The sequence below is a fragment of the Mirounga leonina genome, unplaced genomic scaffold (genome assembly GCF_011800145.1).
Source record: "Mirounga leonina isolate KUSES-001 unplaced genomic scaffold, KU_Mleo_1.0 Mir_115, whole genome shotgun sequence".
NCBI classification, from domain to species: domain Eukaryota; kingdom Metazoa; phylum Chordata; class Mammalia; order Carnivora; family Phocidae; genus Mirounga; species Mirounga leonina.
The window spans coordinates 25698991-25722675 of record NW_023270268.1 but is presented as its reverse complement, the minus strand read 5'-3'; the positions used below and the strand labels follow the sequence as shown (position 1 = coordinate 25722675).

The 23685-nt window shown below is 50.4% G+C and overlaps 1 protein-coding gene across 2 annotated transcripts in view; it reads right to left on the bottom strand.

Moving 5' to 3' along the window:
* Positions 1 to 907: 907 nt before the first annotated feature.
* Positions 908 to 23685, bottom strand: part of RFTN1 (raftlin, lipid raft linker 1) — a 195024-nt gene continuing 172246 nt past the window's right edge. For both annotated transcript variants that reach the window (XM_034994118.1, XM_034994108.1), the window contains exons 8-10: positions 10739 to 10842; positions 8245 to 8326; positions 908 to 2284 (exon numbers count right to left, since the gene is read on the bottom strand). In XM_034994118.1, the coding sequence (XP_034850009.1) occupies positions 1889 to 2284; positions 8245 to 8326; positions 10739 to 10842 (582 nt within the window). In that variant the 3' untranslated portion in view covers positions 908 to 1888. The remainder of the gene's footprint in view (positions 2285 to 8244; positions 8327 to 10738; positions 10843 to 23685) is intronic.

Genomic DNA, 23685 nt, shown 5'->3' with positions numbered 1-23685 from the left:
GGAGGGGAAGAATGAAGGGGGGGAAATCGGAGGGGTAGACGAACCATGAGAGACGATGGACTCTGAAAAACAAACTGAGGGTTCTAGAGGGGAGGGGGGTGGGAGGATGGGTTACCTGGTGATGGGTATTGAGGAGCTCACATTCTGTATGGGGCACTGGGTGTTATGCACAAACAATGAATCATGGAACACTACATCTAAAACTAATGATGTAATGTATGGGGATTAACATAAGAATAAAAAAAAATCAAGAGAAAAACAACTGTACAATGTGGCTTACAAGGGTTTTTAATACTGCCCTATAAAAATATAGTACAAATGTGTTTATTTTAGCAAAACTTGCAAACAAGGAAGAGACTTGCTTCATGGAATAATTTACTTAAAAGTCTGGTAACAGGCGCCTGGGTGGCTCAGTCGGTTAAGCATCTGACTGGAGATTTTGGCTCAGGTCATGACCCCTGGGGTCCTAGGATTGAGCCCTGCATCCTGCTCCACACTCAGTGGGGAGTCTGCTTGGGATTTTCTCTCTCTCTGCCCCTGCCCCCACTAGCGTGTGTGTGCACTCTCTCCCTCTCTAAAATAAAATCTTAAAAAAAAAAAAAAAAGTCTGGAAACATGCAAAGAAACCGATGTAGGGCTTTTTGTTTGTTTTTAAACGGTGTTTGTCTCTTTCACCTCGGGGCCACGGGAGGTGGCTGCGCCCTGCCTTAGCTGGTGACACCTGAATCCCACTTCCCACCTTTCTACAAATGACAGGAAAGCAGTGTGCTTTCCTGGCTCTGCTATTTTGCACAGGAACTTCATTTTGTTCTCCAAAATCATCATGCTGCCAGGAGTCAGAATCTTCCCGAGCCTTCGGACATCAGGCGAGGACTTTTCACTGTGACACAATACTCAGGACTCAGAATGCACTGAACTCATAGATGATTTATTGCTTTAAGTAACTAAACAAGAAAGAGAAGAGACAGGCTGTTGTTTGGATCAAGATAATCGGCATTCTCTCTCCACCGTTTGCCAGTTGCATCTACTTAAAGCCTTAACAATACTTTCTGGACAATATAAACACGTGATAGCATACATGGAAACAACTTGGCCAATGATACACTGATTTAAATAGCACATAACAAGGGCTCCCAACTGGCCGGGTTGCCCTGAAACGACAGAAAGAACGTGTGTTCGTACGATGTGCTGAGTACAAAACCCTTAAAAAAGTTTTTGGCATTAATACTAATACAGAGTACTTTCTCAGACATTCTGCAAGAGCAGGGGCACACACAGAATTACCTCTTCATTTCCAGATTACCAGTATCTATGGGAATACTTCAAGAAAAGCTGGGAGGTGGGACACCTCCCCTCCCTACCGTCATTTTCTTTGCTGAAGCAGTAGGTCTGTGGGGTTGAGACGGAGCAGGGCCCCTGATGGCCTCCAGGCGTTGTCACATCACCCAGTAACTGCAGACAGCAGCAGGGGATGGACAGTGCCCCGGCAAGGGCGGTAGGGGTGGGAGGGAAGGAATAACAGACAGCCTTGGTTTGTGGCCAGGGAGGCCAAGGAGGGACTTGACTCAAATGTTCCCTGGAGGCCCTGGGGGTGGACACAGGCACTGGCTGGCCCAGTCCCTCCCGTGGGACTGGGAAACGGATGAAGAAATAACTTGACCTCTTGTATTCTAACACTGGGGCATTACGACACATTTCTAATGGATGTGCGGAGACCAACACGGTCAGGGACCCAGCCCTCGGAGGGCCCGGGTGAACTCACAAGAAGAGGTCAGGCCAAGCCAAAGGGTAACACGGGACAATGGGGCAAACTGGCCCCCAACCCGGATGCCGGCACGGAGCCTTGGGTCTGCCGGCTCATCAGGCTTTCAACACCAATGCTCTAGACTCAATTGTCTTCCACCGTGGTGGGCTCCGCGGCCACGTCCCCGGCACCTCCCTCCCTGGCATCCTCCCCGGAATGGGAGTGCCCAGTGCAGCCCCCCTCGGGGGGCCTACAGGGCCCAGCTGGACCATTTTGCACAACCTCGCCCTCCACGCAGACCCGGTCGGGACACTGCTTTCCTTCTGTGACCTCCTGCATGGGGACCTTCAACTCCTTGGAGGCCTCGTCCTCCTGACACAGGCCTGGCACACAGTTTCCCATGTCTCCGGCTTTGGAAAACTGGTCTTCTAAATTCTTCTCGTTTTCTTCTGCTTGTCGCTTTTCTCTGGCACTCATTTTACCTTTGGATTTCCTCATCTGCCTGCTGTGCATGTCTTCCCGGGAGAATCGCCACTGGAACTAGGATCAGAGAGGAGAGGGATAAATAAATGCAGTCTCCGTGAACCAAGAGCTTCACCTGATCTTTTATTTGCACCCGTGTCACTTTTTTGGAGCAAGACACACAATTCCCCGTGTTCCTGAAGCAGAGCATTACCAGCGCCAAACTTGAATCGTGGCCCAAACACATCACACCCACGGCAAGAGCCTGCCCGATGCCTTCCGTGAGGTGTATCTCAGATGTGAAGTTCAGGGGTCTCTGGGGACGAGGGAGTGTGTCTTTCAACTGGCTCGGGGAAAGGAGGTCCTGACATCCTATCACTTGGAGAAGCAGGATGGGAGAAGAGACGTGGGGCTGCCCCTCCTAAGAGCCACGGCGCTGGCTGCTCGCTTCCATTCTGAGCGGGCTGTGGGTTACCAAGCCCTGGGCCTGCATTCTCTTACCAGATGACCGGAGTTAGAAGGGCACAGAAGCTGGCCCGGCGCTGTGCTGCGTGCCCCACCCCCCTGTCCCAACTCAGGCCAACTTAAATGGGATTTTCCGGGCTCCAGGGTTCCCCAGGGGGGCTGGCTAATAAAGCCACTGCTGTGACTGCCTCACAGCCCAGCTTCTCCCCCTGCCCACTCCTGTGCCCTCCTTTTCCCACAGGTGTTCCCGGGGGGCACTGCCCCTAAAAATGTCCTCCACCCAAACCTATCCGAGGCTGCTTCCTGGGGAGCTGCCCGGCAACTAAGCATTTCCCCATGAGACGGAGGTCAACAGAGGCTCAGCGAGGACAAGGTTGCCCAGTCAGTAATGGAGCTGGGCAAGAACGGGTCATGTTGAAGCTATGAGGTGAGACGGGGCACGAAGAGGCCCCATGATCGGGCAGTGCCCACGGGCCATAGACGTTGCTGTTGGGGGCGGCGGCAGTGGTGCTGAGGTCCGAAGGCAGCGTCCGGCCCGGACCGTATGGGGCCTCGAGACGCCGGCCTGGCAGCCTCTGCTAAGGGATCTGACGCATCGCCTTGCGGCACCGGGATCCCGTGGTTGGAACTCAGGGCGTGGGTAGAGGAAGCTCAAACTATCCCAGAGGAAAGTTAGCTGTCCGTCCTTGGGCTAGTTATTAATCTCTCCAAGTCTCACATTCCTGATCTCTCCAACAGTCGTCTGCCCCCAGGGCTGTCTGTGCTGCCCCTCTGGGGCCCGTTCCTGCTGTCGCGGGTGCAGAGAGCGCCCCCTGCGGTCGGGCGGTGTACAACCGTGGACGAGTCGGCCTGTGCCCGATTCTATCCTGGACTCTTCCTTCTAAAGCAAACCCAGCTCGTCTCCCAGGGGCTGCTCTTGCTAACGAAGCAGAACTTCCGTGCGTCCTCTGGAAGCCCAGCCATCTTAGTTTCATGTAGAAGAGCACATTTTGTTGATGTGATATAATCCACCAGGAGAACACACCAGCCACTTTCTCCAGGGACCCGCCGGGCTGCCGGGCAGAGGATTTGGGGCTGTGAGCACCGAGCTGGTGGGAACTATCCCAGGCAACGTTTTCTGTCCTTCTTAGTCACCACAGGGAAATCTGTCAAGCCACATGCTTTCTAGGACTACACGGTCTTCTGTTCCTCAGACGGGCCATGGTGATGTCACTCACTCCCCCTGCTGCCTGGGGGGCCCCCAATCCCCCCACAGCTGTCACGGGTGCTGCAGCCAAGTACTGAGGAGGCCCTGACTCAACTCTCCCTTTTCCTGCTCCTCTCTCTCCCAGAGGCATTCTCCTGAAGCAGGGAAACAGCAGGGACCCAAACCCAGGGTCTGTATCATCTGAAAGCAAAATGTTCCAGAGTGTGAAGGCAGACTGCCTGCAGATACTTGCCTGGGAAGGAAAAAGCCCACACCAAGGTGCCTACCATGTCTTTCACACTGTGGCAAGGTCTCCCATTTCCCTGAATCTCCAAAGCAGTACTCTCACTAGTCATGGTTACCATGATTTTATAGGTGAGCGCACAGAGGTTCAGAGAGATTGAGTAACTTGCCCAAAGTCACACAGCTAGAAAAGAGCATGCTGGAATTCAGACACAGGTGTCTCTGGCTCCACACAACCTCATTCTTGGTGGATGAGAGGCTTTAGGCTCTTGCCCTAGCGGCAAGGGAAGAGAGGAAACTAAGGGAGAGGACAGGCACCTTTGGAAGGGCTCAGCCCAACACATAAGCACCTCACCTTCCAGACTATGATGTGAAGTTGCTAGGCCAAGTGGTCAGCTAATGGAAATCCAGATTTAACTGTCATTAAAGATACTTTGGTTTGGCTTATTTAAAAAAAGATCTACGCCGAAGCCTCCCTGACAGGCCCATTTAAAAAAACAAAAAAATTTCAATAATGATAAAATTTGAACGGCAGTCCACAGGTGAGCCAAGAAAGGACCCTACACTATTTAAGGAAAACACTGGCCCTCAGACTTGAGTGGGCATCACAATCATCCGGAGGGCTCCTGAAACACATCACTCACCCTGTCCCAGAGTTTCTGACTCAGTGCAACCTGGGGAGGGGAGGGAAACTTTGCATTTTTAACAAACTCCCAGGTAAGGCCCATACCGCTAGTCCACGGGCCCCAGTCTGAGAAGCACTGAGCTAAGAGAAAGACACCCCTTGCCCTCCTGCAGCCCCTCGCTCTGCCCCTCATGGAGGGCCTTTCTTGCCTCCCCCCATCCTCACACCCAGTCCCTTCACCACTCCCTTCTCCTCCTCCTTTAAACGGAGGAGAGTTGGGGGTTTTAACAAACAACAATTGTTCCAGATCCCAAGGCTCAACAAGGCAACGTCTCAGAAAGCAAGATGAGGGGAAGCAGGGACACAGCCACCCCTGGGACCGTGACAGCTTTTGGGGCTGAGGCTCTGAGGGGAGGTCTGTAACATCCACACGCTTAAAGGCAGGCGGCCCAGCCGGGAGGAGGGAGGACGGGAGGACGAGAGGACGAGGCGCTGCCTCATCTGGAGCAGTACCAGGGAGAGCCTGTGAACAAATTAGGCCGCCCGCACCAATGCCGGGGCCTTCCCCAGCCAGCGTGTCCGTGGCACCCGGGTGCGCCGCTGGCGCCCACACCAGGAAAGGTTCCCACTAGCCGTCCATGTCAGAAAGAAGTGTGGAAAAGAAAAAAATCCTTCCCTCGACAGCAGTGTAGGTCCGGAGTGCCATGTCGGCAAGGGCTAAAGGATTTAATTCCCACATTTTAAAAACTGTCCGTTACCTGCCTCCACTTCAAGGAGTGTAGCTGGAAGGAAGACTTTGGTGTGGGAGAAATCATCTATTACCTTGGAAGGAGTTTAATTATTTGCTTTGAAAGCCCCACTCACGTGCACACAAAGGTTTCTTTCAAATGCTGAGAAGTCTTGATGGGAGAATTTTCTCCACTTTGCTGATTAAAAGAGGCCTCAACATGCTGTGTCCTTGGGTCCAGCCTTGCGGTCCCTTTTCTTAGATTTCAATCCAGACATAATACGAATGTCCTGGGCTCACACGTTTCATTACTCATACATACAAAGGAAAGGAAGAGAGAGTCTGAGGCAGAGGGCACAGCCAGAGCAAAGGCCCTGCAGCAAGGAGGGACACAGAAGTCGCTGTGCAGGAGTTGCTGCATTTTCAATGCAGAAAATGGGGATGGAGGCAGAAGAACCAAGAGGGGCCAGACCACACATGGCCTTGTGGATCCTGTGCAGACTCCCATCTTTATCTTAAGAACCACACAACGCTTTAGAACCATTTTAAGCCGTGGGGTGACATGATTCAGTGTGCTTTTGTAAAAGATTCCCTTGGCTCCTAGTGGAGAACATATTTGAAGGGGAGAGCTGTTACCAGAGGATTAGAGTTGTGGAGGCACAGGATGGTGGCGAGAAGTGGAGGGAAGAAAGCTCCTAGGACCTAAAATAGACAGGTCTTGAGGATAGAGTGACCGTGGCAGTGAGGAGACGGCGAGTCAAGGGTGAGCCCTGGGTGGGTGGGTGCCTCTGGATGGTGGTGGTGCCCTTGTTCTAGATTTCCAGTCCTGAAAATGCAGGTGTGGGAGTCGTCAACTCAGGTGGTCAGATGTCTCATTCCGGGGATGAATGAGATCTTCTAAGGAAGAGGCCAAAGAGTGAAAGAGAAACGGGGCTGGGTCTGAACAACCTGCTGGAAAACCAGGACAGTGTGGGGCCAGAGCCAAGAGAAAGAGGTGCGTCAAGAGGCAGAGGGCGGTCAACAGTGTCAGTCCTGCGGGGGCTGAGGCATGGTGAGGACTTGATGGAGTCGTTGTCACGGCCACCAGGGTACCCATGGCTCGTGGGAGCAGGCTGCCAACCTGAGTCAGCGGCAGAGCCATCGGCCAGGACGGGGAGAGGGAGACAAGCCATCTGGCTGTGAAGCCCCCCTCTCTGGGACTCCACCAGTGAGCGAGGTGACCTCTCCAGGTCACACAGGAAACCTGTGCTCGACAGGAGCCAACCCTATGAATGGGCAGGAGATAAATAAGGAGAAAACAGCCACTCGCTTTAGTACAGCTGATGGCGGTTGGAAGGGTCTACCCATCAGCAAATAGACGACCCCATCCTCTCGATTTTCCCTGAGGGAAGTCGGTCCACCTCCTTACAGCAGCTTTAAAACACTACCTCTAAGATCTCCTGCTTGTCCTCCTCCGGGAGCCGCACAGCCTTCGTACCAAATTCAAACCCCACGTCAGCGTGGCCTCCTTCTCTTTATTAAAGGCAGAGCGGGTGTGTTCTGGCGTCTGATGGCAGCCTGGCCAGTGCTGTTCCTGAACGTCACTGTGAATGCACGCAGGCCCCAGGAGCCTAGGGCCAAGCTGCGGCTAACAGTGGTCCCGGGAAGATCCATCTTCCAGCCGGTGGCTGACTGCCCCTGGTGGTTAATGGTGACTTCAGCGGTTGCCTTCTGGCCCTCTGCTGCTGGCACCTGTCACATTAGCGTCTTGGAGCTGAGACAGAGACCTTCCTCTGCATTCTACACCATCTGGCTTCAGGTCGCCATATCCTTGGCGTTCCTCCCAGGAGCCCCCCCCTCCCCGCCCTGGGTTTGCCGGCTGGCGAGGGGCTGCTACAATCTGTTCACTTGCTTGTTGCTCCTGTCCAGGCTCCGTGTCCAGACAACATGAGGGGCTAAAAGGGGAGTATGGGGAGGGGCCAAGCATGAGGAGAGGAGCAGGTGCATCAGGCTCTGCAAGAGAGCGCTGTCTTGGCCATCAAAGGCGGCTCAGGCTGGCTTCAGGTGACACCTGACTTGGGCTTTCGTAAGTTCCCCAGACTCCCTCATCTCTTCCCGAGCAAATGGTGACTCGTCCACAGGAGAATCACCCACCAGCTGCAAAGTCATCTGACGCAAGGGAAGGACTTGGGTTTGACTTCCGGAAATGTGGGGAAATATCTCAGAGCGGGCCACAGTCTCTTGGCACGACTGTGTTTTCCAAGCCTGGTCGTGTGCCGTCCAGTGAGGGGAGGAAGGCCCCCGGCACCCCCCAGGGCAGCCTGGCCTCCGTCCATACCAGCCACTGTCACTGAGAGGCCTTCGGGTTGGGGCATGCCAAGAAGGAGATCTGGCCGGGTCTCTGTGCCAAGATCACCAAACTTCTGATGTCCCGAGGGATCCAACAGGATGCAACCAGAGCTTGTCATGAGATTAAGATGCAGAGAAGCTGGGCACAAACTCAAGCCATCGCACCCCCAGGTCAGAGGGCAGCTGACTTCATGCCCCCCATTTTTAGTTCAGTGGGGATATCTGGTCTACGTGAGTGTCCGACAGAACGGTTCTACTCTGCTCTATAAGACCCCCCCGGCACCCCCCAGCGCCCCCATCTGTTTTCGGCAGCCTCAGGTATGATTCCGTTTGCCAAGGGGCTCAGGTGTTCCTCTGAGAGCCCTTGGAAGTTGGAGCTGGCTGCCCACTCAACTGCTATAGAAAATCCAGCTGCAGATGGAGCCCTGTGAAGAAAACTGAGGAAGGCAATCAAGGTCGCTTACCTTTGATTCCTTCTTCTTGACTTTCTGAGGTAGGCACGGTCTCTGAAGAAAGACAATCTGCTTGGTGGATACATTCCCCTCCCTGTAACACATTCGGAGCTGAGAATGAGCTGTTCCCCCCGGGGGAGCCCCAAACCTCGCCGATGTGTCCGTCCATCCCTAAGGCTGCTGAGGCTGAGCACCCACAGAAAGGAAGCTGCCACCAGTGAGAGGTCAGAAATCAAGAAGCACTCCCCCCAACCCAGGCCATCCCCGCCCTTGCCTCCCAGGGGCTCTGCTAGGGGCTCAACCAAAGCTTTGTGGGCATATCTGCCAAGCCAGCTTCATAGCTGGAAGCTCCCCTTGTCCTCCATGTGAAATAATAGCTGGCATCTTGGCCAAATGATGATAAACTGGCTTCTTTAGTGAATCTCAAGAGGTGGAAGGCCTCTTCCAAATCTGTCTTTGGTAATGAGCCAAGGAGAGGTCAGACGGGCCCAGCAGAGGTGGTGAGCCTGCCCATCAGCCTCTGCAGAAGGCTGGCTGAGCACCGGGGTGTGGCCACCCTCGCGGGGGCCCGAGGCAGCCTGGCTCCTGCAGGCACAGGGGAGGGGAGCTCAGGAGCGCTGCTCATTTTTCTGGCACAGTGAGTGCGCTTTCCCCTCGGCCCCCACAGAACTGCCTTTAAAGATGGCAGAAATATTTGTGAAGGAGATCACCGTCTTCTCTGCTGAGGCAAGTGCCACTGCAAGGAATGTCAGAGGGAAGGGCGGCGGGGAGAAAATGAACATGTTTTGTGCTGGGGCTGGGCTGGGTGATTTCACACATCATGGCTCATTTAAGACTCAACCACAGAGCTCCGGGGAGTGGGACCATGGCCTGTCTGTAAAGACAGGAGACAGAAGGTCATTTAAGGAGCAGGCTTGGGATCACACGGTGAGGATTCGAGCTCAAACCTGCCTGGTTCCACGCGATCTCCACTCCACCCCGAGGCGGCGTGCATGGCACAGGGAAGCGGAGGGTTAGGGGGCATTACTGAGCAGGTATGAGATCTGAGAGGGAGACAGAGACACCTGTCTGTACTCTCTGGGTTTAGAGAGCTCAAAACGAGCTGGGGCTTCACATTCAAATCCATTCTCATCGTGACTCTTGTCCTTGGGAGTGGATCATGGAACAGGCATTCCTCCAACTTACGGACAAGGAAACGGATTCAGAGAAGCTCTAGGACTTGACCAGGACGGACAGTTAGCAAGTGGAAGGGTCTGGACTTGGGTTCAAGTCTGCAGGTCCCAAATCCAGGGTTCTTTCCACCCCTCCGCATCACCCCATACCCACAGAAGTCTCGGCTGTGAGGCAGCTTGGAGGCTCCCAATGGCCCGGGGCCCAAAGGTGGCTGCACACTGGTGGCGGGAGTGTGCAGACCCGCTGTGGCCCAGTGTCAGGAGGGAGACACTTGAGAGCCCAGACGGCCTCATGGAGGGACCCAGGAAGGCACGGATCGTCCCCATCATTCTCCACCCTCAGTTTGGGCTCTGCTGGTGCACCACCCTGCTGTTCCCCCAGATCACCAGCCTCGCCTCATGCTGGCCATCACCCCGCAATGGTGAGCATGCAAGAGGACTCGGGGAAGGTGGAATACAGGGGGCCATGGGAGGGGGCATCCCTGCAGGTCGGTGAGGAGGCTGCCTGCGTGGGAGGAGCACCTGACTCTGGAGACTGAGGTTCTAATCCCAGTTCTGCCACTTACTGGCTGTGTGGCCTCAGTTATGTGACAGAGCCTCTCTGAGCCTCAGTTTTCTCATCTATAAAATGGGAATTCATACCTATGCCTATAACCCCACAGCATAGTTAGGAAGATTCGTTTAGATAAACCCGAAATACGGATGGAAGGCCTTTCGGGGTTGGTATGACTGGCACACGCCCACGAGGTCAAGGGATGGTGGGCCGAGCTAAGGTGGACAAACGCCCCTAAATGTGAAACCATAAGGAGTGCCACAAGCCAGGGCCAAGATTGCAGGTCTTTACATCCTCTTTGTGGGACTATTGACCAGGGCCGTGATCTTGGGTGACTCTGTCAACCTCCCTGGCCATACGTCCCTCAGCTGTAAAATAGGTTTATTAAAGATTCCACCTTGTAGGATTTTTTTCGAGGACTAAATGAAATTTTACATGCAAGGTACCTACCCAGGCCCACACAGGGCACATAGTAGGGGCTCAATTTCTTTTGTACCTGAGAGCCCTGGACCCCCTCAACCCAGGAGGCTCATCTTTGACATGCCTGGCAGTCACGATTCACTGGCCAAGGCTCCCCACGTGGGAAGAGGGTGCAGGGGGAGTACCCTGTGGGCTGGTGGTTAAGAATCTGAAATCCCAGCTCCGCTACTTTCCAGCTGGAAAGTCTGGTAACCACTCCAGCCTCAGAGGCTTGTCACAGGACTAAATAAATTATGTGCATGAAGTGCGCAGCACAGAGTAGGTGTTGCATAACGATGCTGATGATGGTGCTTGTTGTTACCTGGTAGTCTTGACGACGGGGGTCGGTAGCACACAGGTGAGCTGCCAGCCATAGGCCGCCAGGGAGTTCAGCAGGGGCACGTAGTCGGTCTGCACCTCGACACCCTGGGGGAGAAAGGCCACTGTGAGCGCCGCGGCTGCCCCAACTCAACACCGAGGGGGGACTGGGCCAGGGCAACAGAGCAGCAAAGAGGCGGGGCGCGCCCTGCAGCCCGGAGGTCCGCTCCTCCGACGCTCACGGACTTCAGAGCCAAACTGCCAGCGTGGGATTTCTTTCTGGGCCTGGACTCGCAAGGACTTAGAGCCAAAGGATTAATGCATTAATTTAATTGTATTCTTGTGTGGACAAATAGCCTCCTGTGAGTCTCTCTGGATAAGCACAATCACCCGGCCTCAGAGCTGCTTTTAGGGCACGTGACAACACACTGAAGATTTCGGAGGGTGTGGTGGGGAGTTAGATCACATTTCAAAAGTGATCACGTTGTTCGCATCCAGCCATGGCAGCAAGACAGACGGGTACCCACGTACTCACACACACACACACACACACGGGGAGCTTCACCTGCGTTACACAACTGGACACGAACGGGCTAATGAGCGCTGCCTGTGTTTTATTTCAGATCAGTGCGTGCGTGTGCGCCGGGGGCTCTGACGTGCCTTTCAGTTTAGAAACTCAGTCGTGCTCCCGACGGGAGGGCAGCGCACTGCAGGGCACCGCCCCGGGTTCCGCGTCATGCTCTCTCACCGCAGCGGGCCTCATTTCTTCCTCGGGGCTCCTGGCGGACACTGGAAGTACAGCCCCCACCCTGCCTGCTGTCTACGGATTCTCCATCTCCATGAGGCTGGCTTCAGAACTACAGAAAATCTCCAACAGGTGTCCAGATCCCTTCCAACCAAGGCTAGTCAGCGAGCGTTCTGCAGTGGTGGGTGCAAAGGTGAAGGAAGGCACAGACCTGCTGCCGCAGTTCACGGCCAGCAGGGGCAACAGCACAGACATGCAAGTAATGGGAATACAAAATGGCCTACGGGCAGGGCCACGAGGCTTTGAAGGTCAGCAGAAGAGGAAGGATGCCGGCCGCGGTCAAGGCAGGCTTCCTGGGGCCCAAGCGCTGGGCAGGTATTTGACCGGTGGAGCAGGGGAAGGGGCATTCCAGGGGAGAACCCCAGCATGTACAACAGCTCACACTGGGCCCAGAGCACCAAGGAAGGTGGGCTTCACTTGGGAGTGGCACAGCTCACAAGGGGACCATAGGTGTGAGTGGTTGTGCTGCTGGAGGCTTTTTGGGAATAGAACCAGCTCATCTGGCTGCTCTGGGCTAGCGGGCTGGAAGAGAGATGAGCCTTCCCGCTTCAGATGGCTTTTAAAACCCCTATCGCTGGGCACCCATCCCAGCACGGCTACCAAGTTGCCTGAACTCCTGGCAAGTAATTCATCCTTTGGGAGCCTGTTTCCTCAACTATAAAAAATAAGCCTCGGCCTATGACAGTGGTTCTCAAAGTGTGGTCCCCCAGCCAGCAGCACTGGCATCACCTGGGGGCTTGTTAGAAATGCAGAGTCTTGGGACCCTGCCGAGACCTATCAGATCAGAAAACTGTGGGTGGGCCCAGAATCTGTTTGAAAGAACCTTCTCAGTAGTTCTGATGCACAAGTCGGAGAAGCACTGCCTGGGTAATCAATTAGGTCTCTTCTCTTTTTCAAGATGTACATATTTATTTATTTGAGGGGCGGCAGGGCGGGACAGGGGGAGAAAGAGAGTCTTAAGCAGACTCCGTGCGGAGCCTAGAGCCAGACGCGGGGCTCCATCTTATGACCCTGAGATCACGACCCGAGCCAAAACCAAGAGTTGGATGTTCAACCGACGGCGCCACCCAGGTGCCCCTCAATTAGGTCTCTTCTGATGACAGAAGAGTCCAATTCTGTGGCCAAATTCAATCAGTTGTGTTACCTCAGAGCTAACCTTGCCCATCCTTCTCCATCTGAGAAGGGAAAGTAGAGGGCTCTGAAAGGCCCAGCTCTGTAAGGGAATTGGGGTGAGGAAGGTGTAAGGGAAGGTAAAGGACAGGCAGGCTAAGGAGGGGGAAGAAAGGAAGAGGCCTAAACAAGAGGCGGGAGCAGGAAGGGAAAGGAGGAAAGGAGAGAGCCATACAAGTATAATCACTTGATGGTAGGGTCAGGAGGGGCCCCCATTCTGACCCTTTCTCTGAAGCCCACTCAGGCCTAGGGACGGCAGATGACCCAAGTGACACCCCTATCTGTCCAGCCCCCTGTCCAGCTCCCTTCCACACCGGCCGGAGGTATCCTTCGTGCTGGGCCTGGCCCTCACCACCTGCTGGGGCTGCTTTATCCTGACAACCCAGCCCCCATCCCTGCATTCCCCATTTCAAGAAGGAAGGAAAAAAGTGTTAAATCCACACTCTCAAGCTTTGCGAGATTATGATTACTTGGGCCCATCAAGAATAACCTTCCCACTTTATCAAGCACTGTGACAAACCCGCCACAATCAGACAGTAGCCATGGCAACTAGGACAAGCTTTGGCGCCACACAAAGCCCTGAGTGGCAGAAGAGAGTCCTTTTATTAGTGCCTGCGGCCCGGCTGGGTTTTCTCCGCGGGCACCCAGAGCAGCGAGACAATGGACAGCGTCCACTGCAGCCTGACCTGCCTGCTCACGCGGGCCTCGCCCAGGCTGCCTCTGTTTTGCTCGATGTTATTTCGTTTTCTCACTATCTTAAAGAGAAAGCCAGCAGGCTTTCTCCCAAACAGGTTTTCCCCTCAGGGTAGGGGATGTCAGCCAGAGGGTGCAGAAGCACAAAGAACTCAAAGGAAAAGAGAAAACACAACAAAACAGAATCCTGCTTGAGAGAGCTGAAGGTTCAGTCTCAAGTGCTAGTATCTGGCCGTCACGTGGCGAGGCGAAAAGTAAAATACAAATGGTAGGGGGTGAGGCGGCAACCCTGGCCAGCCTCTCTCGCTTGGGGTGTTTGGGGTGGTCTTGATTTAATTAATGGTAAATGTGGTTTTCCGTAAGCATCTATCAAAGCCCGTTTGCATATTATCAATACCCTACGCAGACGGCATTTCTCGCATATGACACGAGCCCCATGCAGTCAGGGGAAGAGGCTTTCAAGTCCATTAGCTCAGAAAGGTGGTAGAAAACCTATCCGGATGGGGGCTCCCTTTGATCTGCTTTTCTGTGACACTCCAGTGAGGACAGAAAAGCACAAACAGCACTCCAAAGACAGCCTGCTTATCAAACGGAAAGACATTTCTTTCTGGAAGTAGGAGCACAAATTTTAATTAACTCTCCACTCTCCTGTGTGGATCCGTAATCTCCGATCACACCTGGAGTGCTAAAAAAAATGGAGCATGTCCTGTGGTTTTTCAACTCGTGTAAAAGGAATTCATTTGTATTTATGGCTCTTTTTTTCCCTTTGTTCCCCATAATTTCTCCACTGGTTGCAAATCAACTAAGGAAACAGACATCCAACACAACCTTCCCTTACAACCTCCAAAACTCATGACAACAGCATGTAGAGTTTACTAAGAAATGCCTTTGTCTTTTGATCATTTTTAAAGATCCTCCATGCAGGGAAGTAATTAGGAGGTAACACACTGGTCCAGTGAGAAAGTTTGTATCCTGAATGTCAGTCTGCTCTTTTCTCCTGTTTCAAGCTGTGGAAGCAATCTGGGAGAAAAGCAGTTTCAAAGACAAGACTTGGCTCCTTCTCCACGACTGTGTAAATGAAGAGAGGAATTTAATTTCCCATATCTGAAAAGTGTGCGGGACCAGCACTGGGATGATCTCCATGCCTGAAAACAGTGACTGGGGGACTTTTGCCTCTATTCCCGACTGCCACTGGGCTGGGCCCTCGCCTTTCATGGAGAGGGCATGTGAAGGTACAGCCCTGCAAAAACACGTGTATGTCTTTTGAAAAAATGCTGCCAAAACACTGATGCCCAGCACTTATTGACAGGGTATGCATATCCTACCTTTTCTTTACTTATCAATTTTGGATATCCTTTGATTTCCTACCATGGGAAATAAAGGCTTCACATTCCCATACACATTTCTTACTTCCTCTCTCTTAGTGTCCCCAATGGTCATAGTTCATTCTAAGCAAATCAAAAGTTAGTGTTTGTGTTATTACAACTTTGCAAATGTTGCTAAACGTTGGGTCAAGTAACGCACTGTGACTATGCCTTCTTTTTCACGTGATCTTTTCTTGTTCCTGGAGTTAACTGTGTCCTCAATTTTTTTTTCTTCATGTGTCTGGTTGTATGTGAACCCATCACTAATTTATTTCATATGCTCTAACATCTCTATTCTACGCCCATCGATAAATATCCCATGTGCCTAAATACATTAGTTCTGTTTTTGTTTTTGTTTTTCTCCCCTAGAGACATCACTTCTGGAGCTTTCTGCACCCTTTCTCCAGTCCTGGTCTGGCCGCTTTCCATGCCTGGGTTCTTCTCCCACTGCTATCTAAGGCTGGTGTTTTCTCTTTCTTGGTTTCTTCCACATTATGCTAGAGTGCATCCTTTAGTGGCACCCTAGGAAACACATGCCCTGGAAGTCATTTGAGTCTGTGCGTTCCTAAAAGTGTCATTGTTCTCACTCTTAACTAACAGTTTGGGTACAGAAGTCTGGGCTGGAATCTACTTTCCCATTAAGATTTTTCAAGCACTGCTCCACTAGCTTCTAGAGATCAGCACTGCTATTGAGATATCTATTTTGATTGCTAATACTTTGTAACCTGTTGTGCTGTCTAAACTTTTAGGATATTTTTCCCCATGAAGTTTTAGATTTCACAAGGTGCCTTGGTGTGAGTCATTTTTCTTACAGGGCTATACACTTGATGGCCTCACCATCTGAGGATTTTGGTCCTTCATTTCTGAAAAGTGTTCTTTCATTTTCCCTTGATAGTTTTCCTTTTCTCCATTTTCTCTCTTCTTTCTGGATCTTCTATAAGTCAAAATGGAGGACTGCTATTTTCATATTATTACCCCTCCCCATTTTCTTACTCTTTTTATTTTCCTTCTGAAGGATTTCCTTTCTCTTTCAGCCTTTTTATTACCTTTTAAAATTTTCTGCAACCCTATTTTTAAGACCCAAAAGCTGCAGAGATGGAAGCTAGGACTCTTACACAATACGTAAGAACTTTAAACCAATGCCCCGGTTGTCAGCTTTGCAGTTCACTTCCCACCATCCCATGGTCATTTATGCTTTGACAACCAGAGCTTTTCTCACATGGCTCCTTGTACATTCAAGTGGCAGCTTCCTGCACTTTGCTAAGCCAATTAGCATCCCTTTATCTACTTTCCTTTTCTAAAAAGGTGTTGAAATCATTCCTCTTTTCTACTTTCTCTTCTTCCAATCTTTTTATTCTTGTGGGTATATTACCTATCTTCCTGCCTATCTATCTACAGTCAGTTTTCATTATTCATGGGAGTTATGTTCTATAATGCTGTCATAAGAATTACTGAATACTCTGAACCAACGCTCTAGGGGAAATACAGGGTTAGGTTTCTTTGAGCTTCTGATGACAACATCCTCATCACCTGATCAATACAGAGCTTTGTTTTATGCGTGTTTCTGTTTAAAGGCACCTTCTAAAATATATCTTGTTGATTCATTAACTTTGAACTCTCAGCCAACAGCACTAGAACGCAAGCCTGAACAAAATTTACCTAATATGTGTCTTTGCTCTGTAAGGCACATTGCAGCCTTCTTGTGCCTAGGAACACCAGACAGCACTTCAGCATGAGGTCTGGGGCCACTTTAGACAGCAAAATCACCAATGAAAGGCACAAAATGTGAAAAATGTGGCACTAAGTAGACTGCAAACAGGACACTTGTTTATAGTATGAGAGCTGAAACAAGAAGGCAGAGCGTCACCTTAACTGGGAACATGAATGTTGGCAACTCCGATTTTTGCCACTCTGCATATGCCTGCAAGTGACAGTGAAAGAACCAAGAGAATTGATTTGGGGATTACAAATAAATTTAAGCAATCAGGATTTGCAAATATTGAATCCATGAATAATGAGAATTGACTCTAGTGTCTATCTGTCTACCTGCCTACCTACCTATCATTGATCATTCCTTTTGTATCATTTCACTGAGATTTTTCAGAAGGAATAGATGCCTGTGTCCAACTCCCCCACACTGAACACAGCTTTATTATTTTAATTTTAATGAGCCTACTAGAAGCCCTTTCTAACTAAGAGTCTGGAAGCCATAAAGTAAAAATAATAAATTTGGTGACATAAAAACCCTTCTGCAAGACAAAAGACAAGCTATGTAAAGTCAAAAGACAAAAGACAAGATGGGAAAACATTTGTAGCTCATATTACAGATAAAAAAGGAAGAGCTCCTAAAATCTGATAAAAAAAATCCAATAATCCAAGTTTTAAAATGGACACAAACAAGAAGAGAGTCACAAAAAAGGAAATTCAAATGGTCATTAAGCACACTAAAAAACACTCCATCCCACAATAAGAGAAATGCAAACTAAAACTACCGAGATAGGCATTTTCACCTGTCATATTGGTAAAAACCCAGAAGTTTGACAACTACTTTGTTGGGGAAGTGAGCATTCTCATACATCGCTGGCAGGAAGGTAAATTGATTCAACCTCATAGAGAACAATTTGACAGTATCTCTCAAAATTGCAAATACATTTACCCTTTGACACAACAATCTCACTTCTGGGAATTGATCTATATCTATCTCTCTCTCTATATATATAATGACAAATGTACAAAGTTATTCACTGGAGAACTGTTTGCAATAGCAAAACACTAAAGCTTACCCAAGTGTCCATCAATATTAGGCTTGCTAAATTAAATTATGTTTTATGCACATGATGACTTGGGGGCTGGGTACTGGCTGACCACGTGTTAAACCAAGGTGAGCAGGACAAGGAGGACAATGAAAGGGAGTGAATTCCATTTTAGACATGCTGAGTTCAAGGAAGAGTGTCCAGGAGGCAGCTAGATGAGATGGGGCATATGGTAGAAAGAATATGTTCACCCACTCCCCAAATATGCCTATGTCCTAATCCCTGGGCCCATGTCACCTTCCATGATAAAAGAGATTTGGCAGATGTGATGAAGTTAAGGATCTTGAGAGAGATTATCCACGTGGGCTCAACGTAATCAAAAGGGTCCTTTGAAGAGGGAAGCAGGCAGTGGGTGGTTGGGGAGGGGGGTTGGTCAGTCAGGGAAGGAGGTATGAGGAATGGAAGCAGAGGTCTGAGTGACTGTCTCTGAGCAGGATGGCCTCTCTAAGTTGAAAAGTCAAGGAACAGATTCCCTCCTACAGTCTCTAGAAAGAATGCAGCTCTGCTACCACCCTGATTACCTTGATTTCGATCCCTTAAAACCCATTTTGGACTTCTGACCTCCAGAACGATAAGAGAATAAATCCCTGTCGTTTTAAGCCCACAGCAGCAATAGAACCTAATACACAGTTAAAGGCAGGAAAAGGTAGGATGAAAATAAAGAGCTGGAGGGGATAGCCAACACTCGGTAGCTGTAAACTCAAGGAGCCTTGAGGTTGGCTGAGGACAGGATCTCCTGGGGAGGAGGTGAGGGAGGAATAAAGAAAACACAGACTGGATGGAGAGAAATCATCTCTTGAGCAGCCAGGGTGGGAAACAGGTTTAAGGAGAAAGAGTCACACCATCAAATGTCACAAGAGGGCAAGAAACACAACGCCCGAAGGACTATTTCTGCAGTTGACAGCGAGGTCTTGGGAGACCACAGCCAGGACATCTTAGGAGGGAATTGGCAGACAGCAAGAGGTCGAGCACGTGGCTGGTAGTGAAGACAAGACAGGATGTAAGCATGCTGTCAGGAAATGTGGCTTTACCTCGCTGTGCCTGGGCACAGCGGGGACCCTGGCCACAAGGGCAGGTGGAGAGTCATGCCCTCATATAATGGAAAGTAGAGATCCGAAGGCGGGGCAGGAGGGAAATGCCAAGAAACGTTTCATCTCTATTTATCCAACGATAAGTGGATGCTATTAACAATGGGCCAGGCCAGTCTTGCAGAAAACTCAGCAAGTCCTTCAGTATCCCAGAGGACAGGGCTACGCTCATACCACTCCATTTATGAATCTCCACACTCAGCCAACCTGGTTCTGTGCTGGGCACCTGGGAAACCTCTTCTGCGACAGGAGATCCCAGTCTGGGGGGTATGGGGAGACTAACACGGTTCCACCACCAGATGGAAGCCACCATGAGCTGTGCTGGAGGGAAGGACAGAGGAAGGGATGACTTGCCCTCCGCTCTCACTGGGGAAGGGGCAAATCCCTCTGAGGCCAGCTGGGGCTGCAGCAGCCCTGCCTCCCAGGCCCTCATCTTCCGTCCTCCCGGGGGCCTCCTGCGGGATGCAGCCTCTGCCAGCCGGAGGGAGGGGCAAGGACGCTGGGGCCGGCTGGAGATGTTGTTTTCCTCTTTGTTTTACACACAATGCCCCAGAAAAACATTTTCCTGATATGTAATTAGGCCAACATAATAGAGTCTAAGAAAGCAGTCGGTCTCATTTTAGACAACTTTGCCTTTCATAACGTTCAAAGAGAATATGTTAAAAAAAAAAAAAAGCTTAGTTCTCAGATGTAGAAAAGGGGGCAGATGAAATGCAGGCTGTGTAGACAGTCTTCCATCCCAAGACTCTTTTCCCACCCCCGCTGCTTAATTTACGTCTTTGCCTGATTTTCTCCACCATGCAGGAAAGGGTAACCAACTCTGGAGCCCTTTGAGAGCCCAACAAAATAATAATGATAGTTCTTATTATTATCTGAGATGCATTGTTTGCAAAAATGACCTCAATTATTGCCTCCCTGTATCCAGGCCTCTTTACAACATAACTCTGCCTAAAGAGGGAGGGTCCATTTCTCCACCCCTTGGATCCAGGCTGGTCTTGTGATTTTCTCTGACCAACAGAATATGGTCGATGTGACCTTATGGGAGCTCTGAACCTACGCCTCGAGGGGCCATGCTGCGTCCACTTGCTCTCGTGGAGCCCTGCCGATGCTCTGAGGACATGCCCAGGCTAGCCTGGTGGAGGATGGCAGACGTTTGAGAGACACCATCTTGGACCTGTGAGCCGCTGCCGAGGCCTATGTGTGAGCCCAGGTGGGGTTAGTCAAGCCTAGGCCAGATCAGCAGAGTCACCTGGTGGATCTGTGGACTCACTAGCAACAATAAAGGGTTGTTATTTTAATTCGCTAAGTGTTGGCTGTTTTATTCCATAGTAGAAGCTAACTGCCCTATTCTTACTACTCTAGGACGAGCTGGATGCTCAGGCAAATGTCTCGAAGGAAGACCGTTGTCAAAGTCACCTGGTCTAACTTGAGAGAAATCAAACATAATAGCTGCGACTGAATGGAATTCAGTGTTTTAATTTTTCACCCCCAGCCCTCACTTCCTCTCTGCCAGCCACTCTTTGACCTTGCATTACACCTGCAGCCCTGAAGTCCAATTGGTGAGAACCTACCAGGAGGCCCAGCACTGCCACCTGCATACCCTGGGAGAGAGAGATAAAAACCCCTGCTGGGGAAGAGCAGCCCCGCTCGAGACCCCGCTCGAGACCCCGCTCTGGCTTCTCCTAAAGTACCACGCACGCCAAGCTGGCAGGAAAACCCAACCTGCATGGGCAAGATAACACTCTCCCGGACGCGAGGAAAAGCAGGGCGATCTGGTGCCGGGACACGTGAGTTTCTCCACAGTCCCATGGGCGGGAGGCGGGAAGGGGTCGCGGGGTGGCAGGCGATGGCTCACCATACATGCTAGCAGAGCTGTCTGCTGACATGCACCTGCCTGGGCGAGACGGGAACCACAAGAGGCACGTTACACTGAAGGGCTGGCGGATTATGCTGGAGGTGATGAGGCTGGGCATTTTGAGGTGAAGGGGGTGATGCCTGGGCAAACCCTGGCCGTTGATGGGGACAGCCAATGCCACAGTTCCGAGTGCAAACAGTTAAGCATCTCAGAGCTGCTACATCCTATTGGCTGCTCAGCGGGACCTCATACTGTCGCAGCATGGGGCTTACGTCCTCCAGAAGCTGACATTTCACACACATACTGAATGCATCAGGGGCGAGCATGTCCTCTCGGGCAGACTTGGAAGCAGCTTTGTTTGATAACAATTAAACAAGTAATGTTTTCTCTATCCAGGGACTTGCCAAGTCCCTCCCACTTGCATTGATGAGCGAGGAAATTAGGCTTTCTGGGAGTAAATAGGATTTGCCACTTTATTATTACTCCCTCTTTAGACACTTTGAGGTGGATGGAGGATCATTTTCTAACCGTTCTTTTTTATTTTTTCACCTTAACTACTACGTGGAAAAGAGAGGATTTAAAAAGAGCTTTCCCACAGGACATATTTGAAGATATTTACTTTGGAGTTTTGGGGGCCAGAAAGTTTGTCAGCAAAAACTCTAGAACTTTTTAAAAAATTATTTTATTTTATTTGGGGGGAGAGGGGCAGAGGGGGAGAGAGAATCTTAAGCAGGCTCCACACCCAGCATGGAGCCTGATGTGGGGCTCTATCTCACCACCCTGAGATCACGACCTGAGGCGAGATCAAGAGTCAGACACTTAACTGACTGAGCCACCCAGGTGCCCCCAAAACTCTAGTACTTTTAAGACTACATCAAAATTACCACCTTCCTCTACAGTAGAGTCCTGACACCTTACCAATAATCATAAAATGCTAACCCAAAAGTTGGCCCTGAACAAAGGTTGGTTCAAAATCTTAACAGAAGAGGAAATGGAAGGAAAGGATTATTCCACGGTCACTGCGCAAACTAGCAACAAATAGAGCTACACAAAGCTGGGTGTCCTGGTGTATTGGGCTACATCGGCCTTGGGTTCACTCTGAAAAGAAAGTGGGTAAGACCTCAATGCTGTGGAATGCTCAACACAACAGATTTTCTCTCCCTGACTTTCTCTACCTGGTGAATTCAAGGTGCCACAGTCCCACTTTGGCATTCGGTCAATATTCTCTTCAGTCAATTTTCTCTTCCCGGTGACCCAATTGTCAGCGTCTTGTTGCTATGGTTACCACGATTCCAACTCAGCCATCCGTCTCCGTGCTCCCCTCTCCCTCAGGCTAAATTATGTTGCACGAATCCCACAGCTTGTCCTCTGAGGACTCTGCTTCTGGTAAGTGGACTTCTAATAGAGCATCCAAGAAAACTATCCAGCCTTCAGGACATGTCAGATCCCTGACTGTCCAGTGCCCCCAGCCCATGAGTCCTTCCCTTCTCTCTGGCTCCCTGCTCCACTACAACCTAGAGGTAAATCCACCAGGGCCTGTAACAGCACTCTTGGGTTCCCATCAGCATCTGCACAGCGACTCACCAAAGGACGAGCTATGAAGAGCAAAGCAAAGTCGAAAAAATGAAAATGATCTCAGAGAGACTGGCCAACTCTAATTGGTGTCCTCTAAAAAAAATCCCCCTATCACCCACTGTCCCCTGCCCTATCACTTCATCTTACTGATCACTACTTGGCACAGATCTGTTTACCTATTTATTGCCCTTTCCTTCACAGGAACACAATCTCCACAAAGGCAAGGATTTTATTTATCTCATCACTGATGAGTCCCAAGCATCTAGGGAAGTGTCTGGCACAAGTAAGTACTCTAGTTGCTGAGTAAATGAATCCATGTACCTGACGCCTCATTTTGGGGGTAGGTTTTGCTGTTGCTGTCCTATATTCTCAAAGTCTTACAAAAACTGCTGTAAATCACATTCAACATTGATGAGACATGAGTTTACCATTAAAAAATGTCAGTTAATCTGCCAGAAGGGTGTGATACCATTCTCCTGGGTATTCTGTATGTGGAAGCTGGAAATATATTCTTGTATGAAAATTAAACCCACAGAGTTACATGCTGGTCACCAATCATTAAGGGCACTGGATGTTTTGGCAAAGATTATCTGGTAAATTATTAACTGGCCACACACCAGTGCATCCATTCCCTGCATCTGTACCACTGCCGCATGTTGCAGACGCAAGATAGCGTCTATTTCCCCAGCTCTTGAATCTGAGCTTGGTTTTGTGACTTTCTTCGGCCAATGGGATATTAACAGATGTGAGGCAAACCAAGGCATGAAATAAGCTAGCCCACTGGGGCTCTTGGGGACGCTGTGACTGGAATTGTGTGAAGAAGCCCAGCTAACCTCCTGGGCATGAAGATAGGCAAGACCCCGTTGTCACAGTCAATAGCCAGCCAACCAGCGGACATGAGAGCAAGGCCACCCTGGACCACCCAGCCATCAGCTGAGGCATGAGACAGCCCAGGGGAGATCAGCGAAGCTGCTCCAGAGTAGAATTCCTCAGCTGACCCAAAGAATCCTGAGCTAAATAAATAGCTATTTGAAGCTACGAAGGTTAGAATGGTTTGCTACACAGCAAAAACTGATATAGACTAGAAAACAAAACCACCGACTACAATTTAATAGAGACAAGTCTACCTGCTTCTTTCAAAGTTATTTTGTCCTCATACAGGAAGGTGGCTCTACAGAGTCTTGTGGCCCAAACAAGTTTGAAGTAGGGCAATACTTTTGTGATGAACCTTGACCTTTACCTTCTTGCCCAATACCCCCTTCTGAACACTAGCAAGAATTTTCAAGGTAAAATCCAAAGTAAAATTTGTTTCAGTGAGATAAAAATAAAAATTAGCCAGCTTAAAAAAAGTATGGACCTTTAAATCAAAAAGGGATATGAAGTATAATGATAAAAGCTAAAGAATATTCATGGTTGCAGCACCTGGGTGGCTCAGTCGGTTGAATGTCCAACTCCTGATTTTGGCTCAGGTCATGATCTCAGGGTTGTGAGATCGAGTCCCACATCAGGCGCCATGCTGGGCGTGGAGCCTGCTTAGGATTCTCTCTCTCTCCTTCCCCCTTTGCTCTTCTCTCGCTCCCTATCTTAA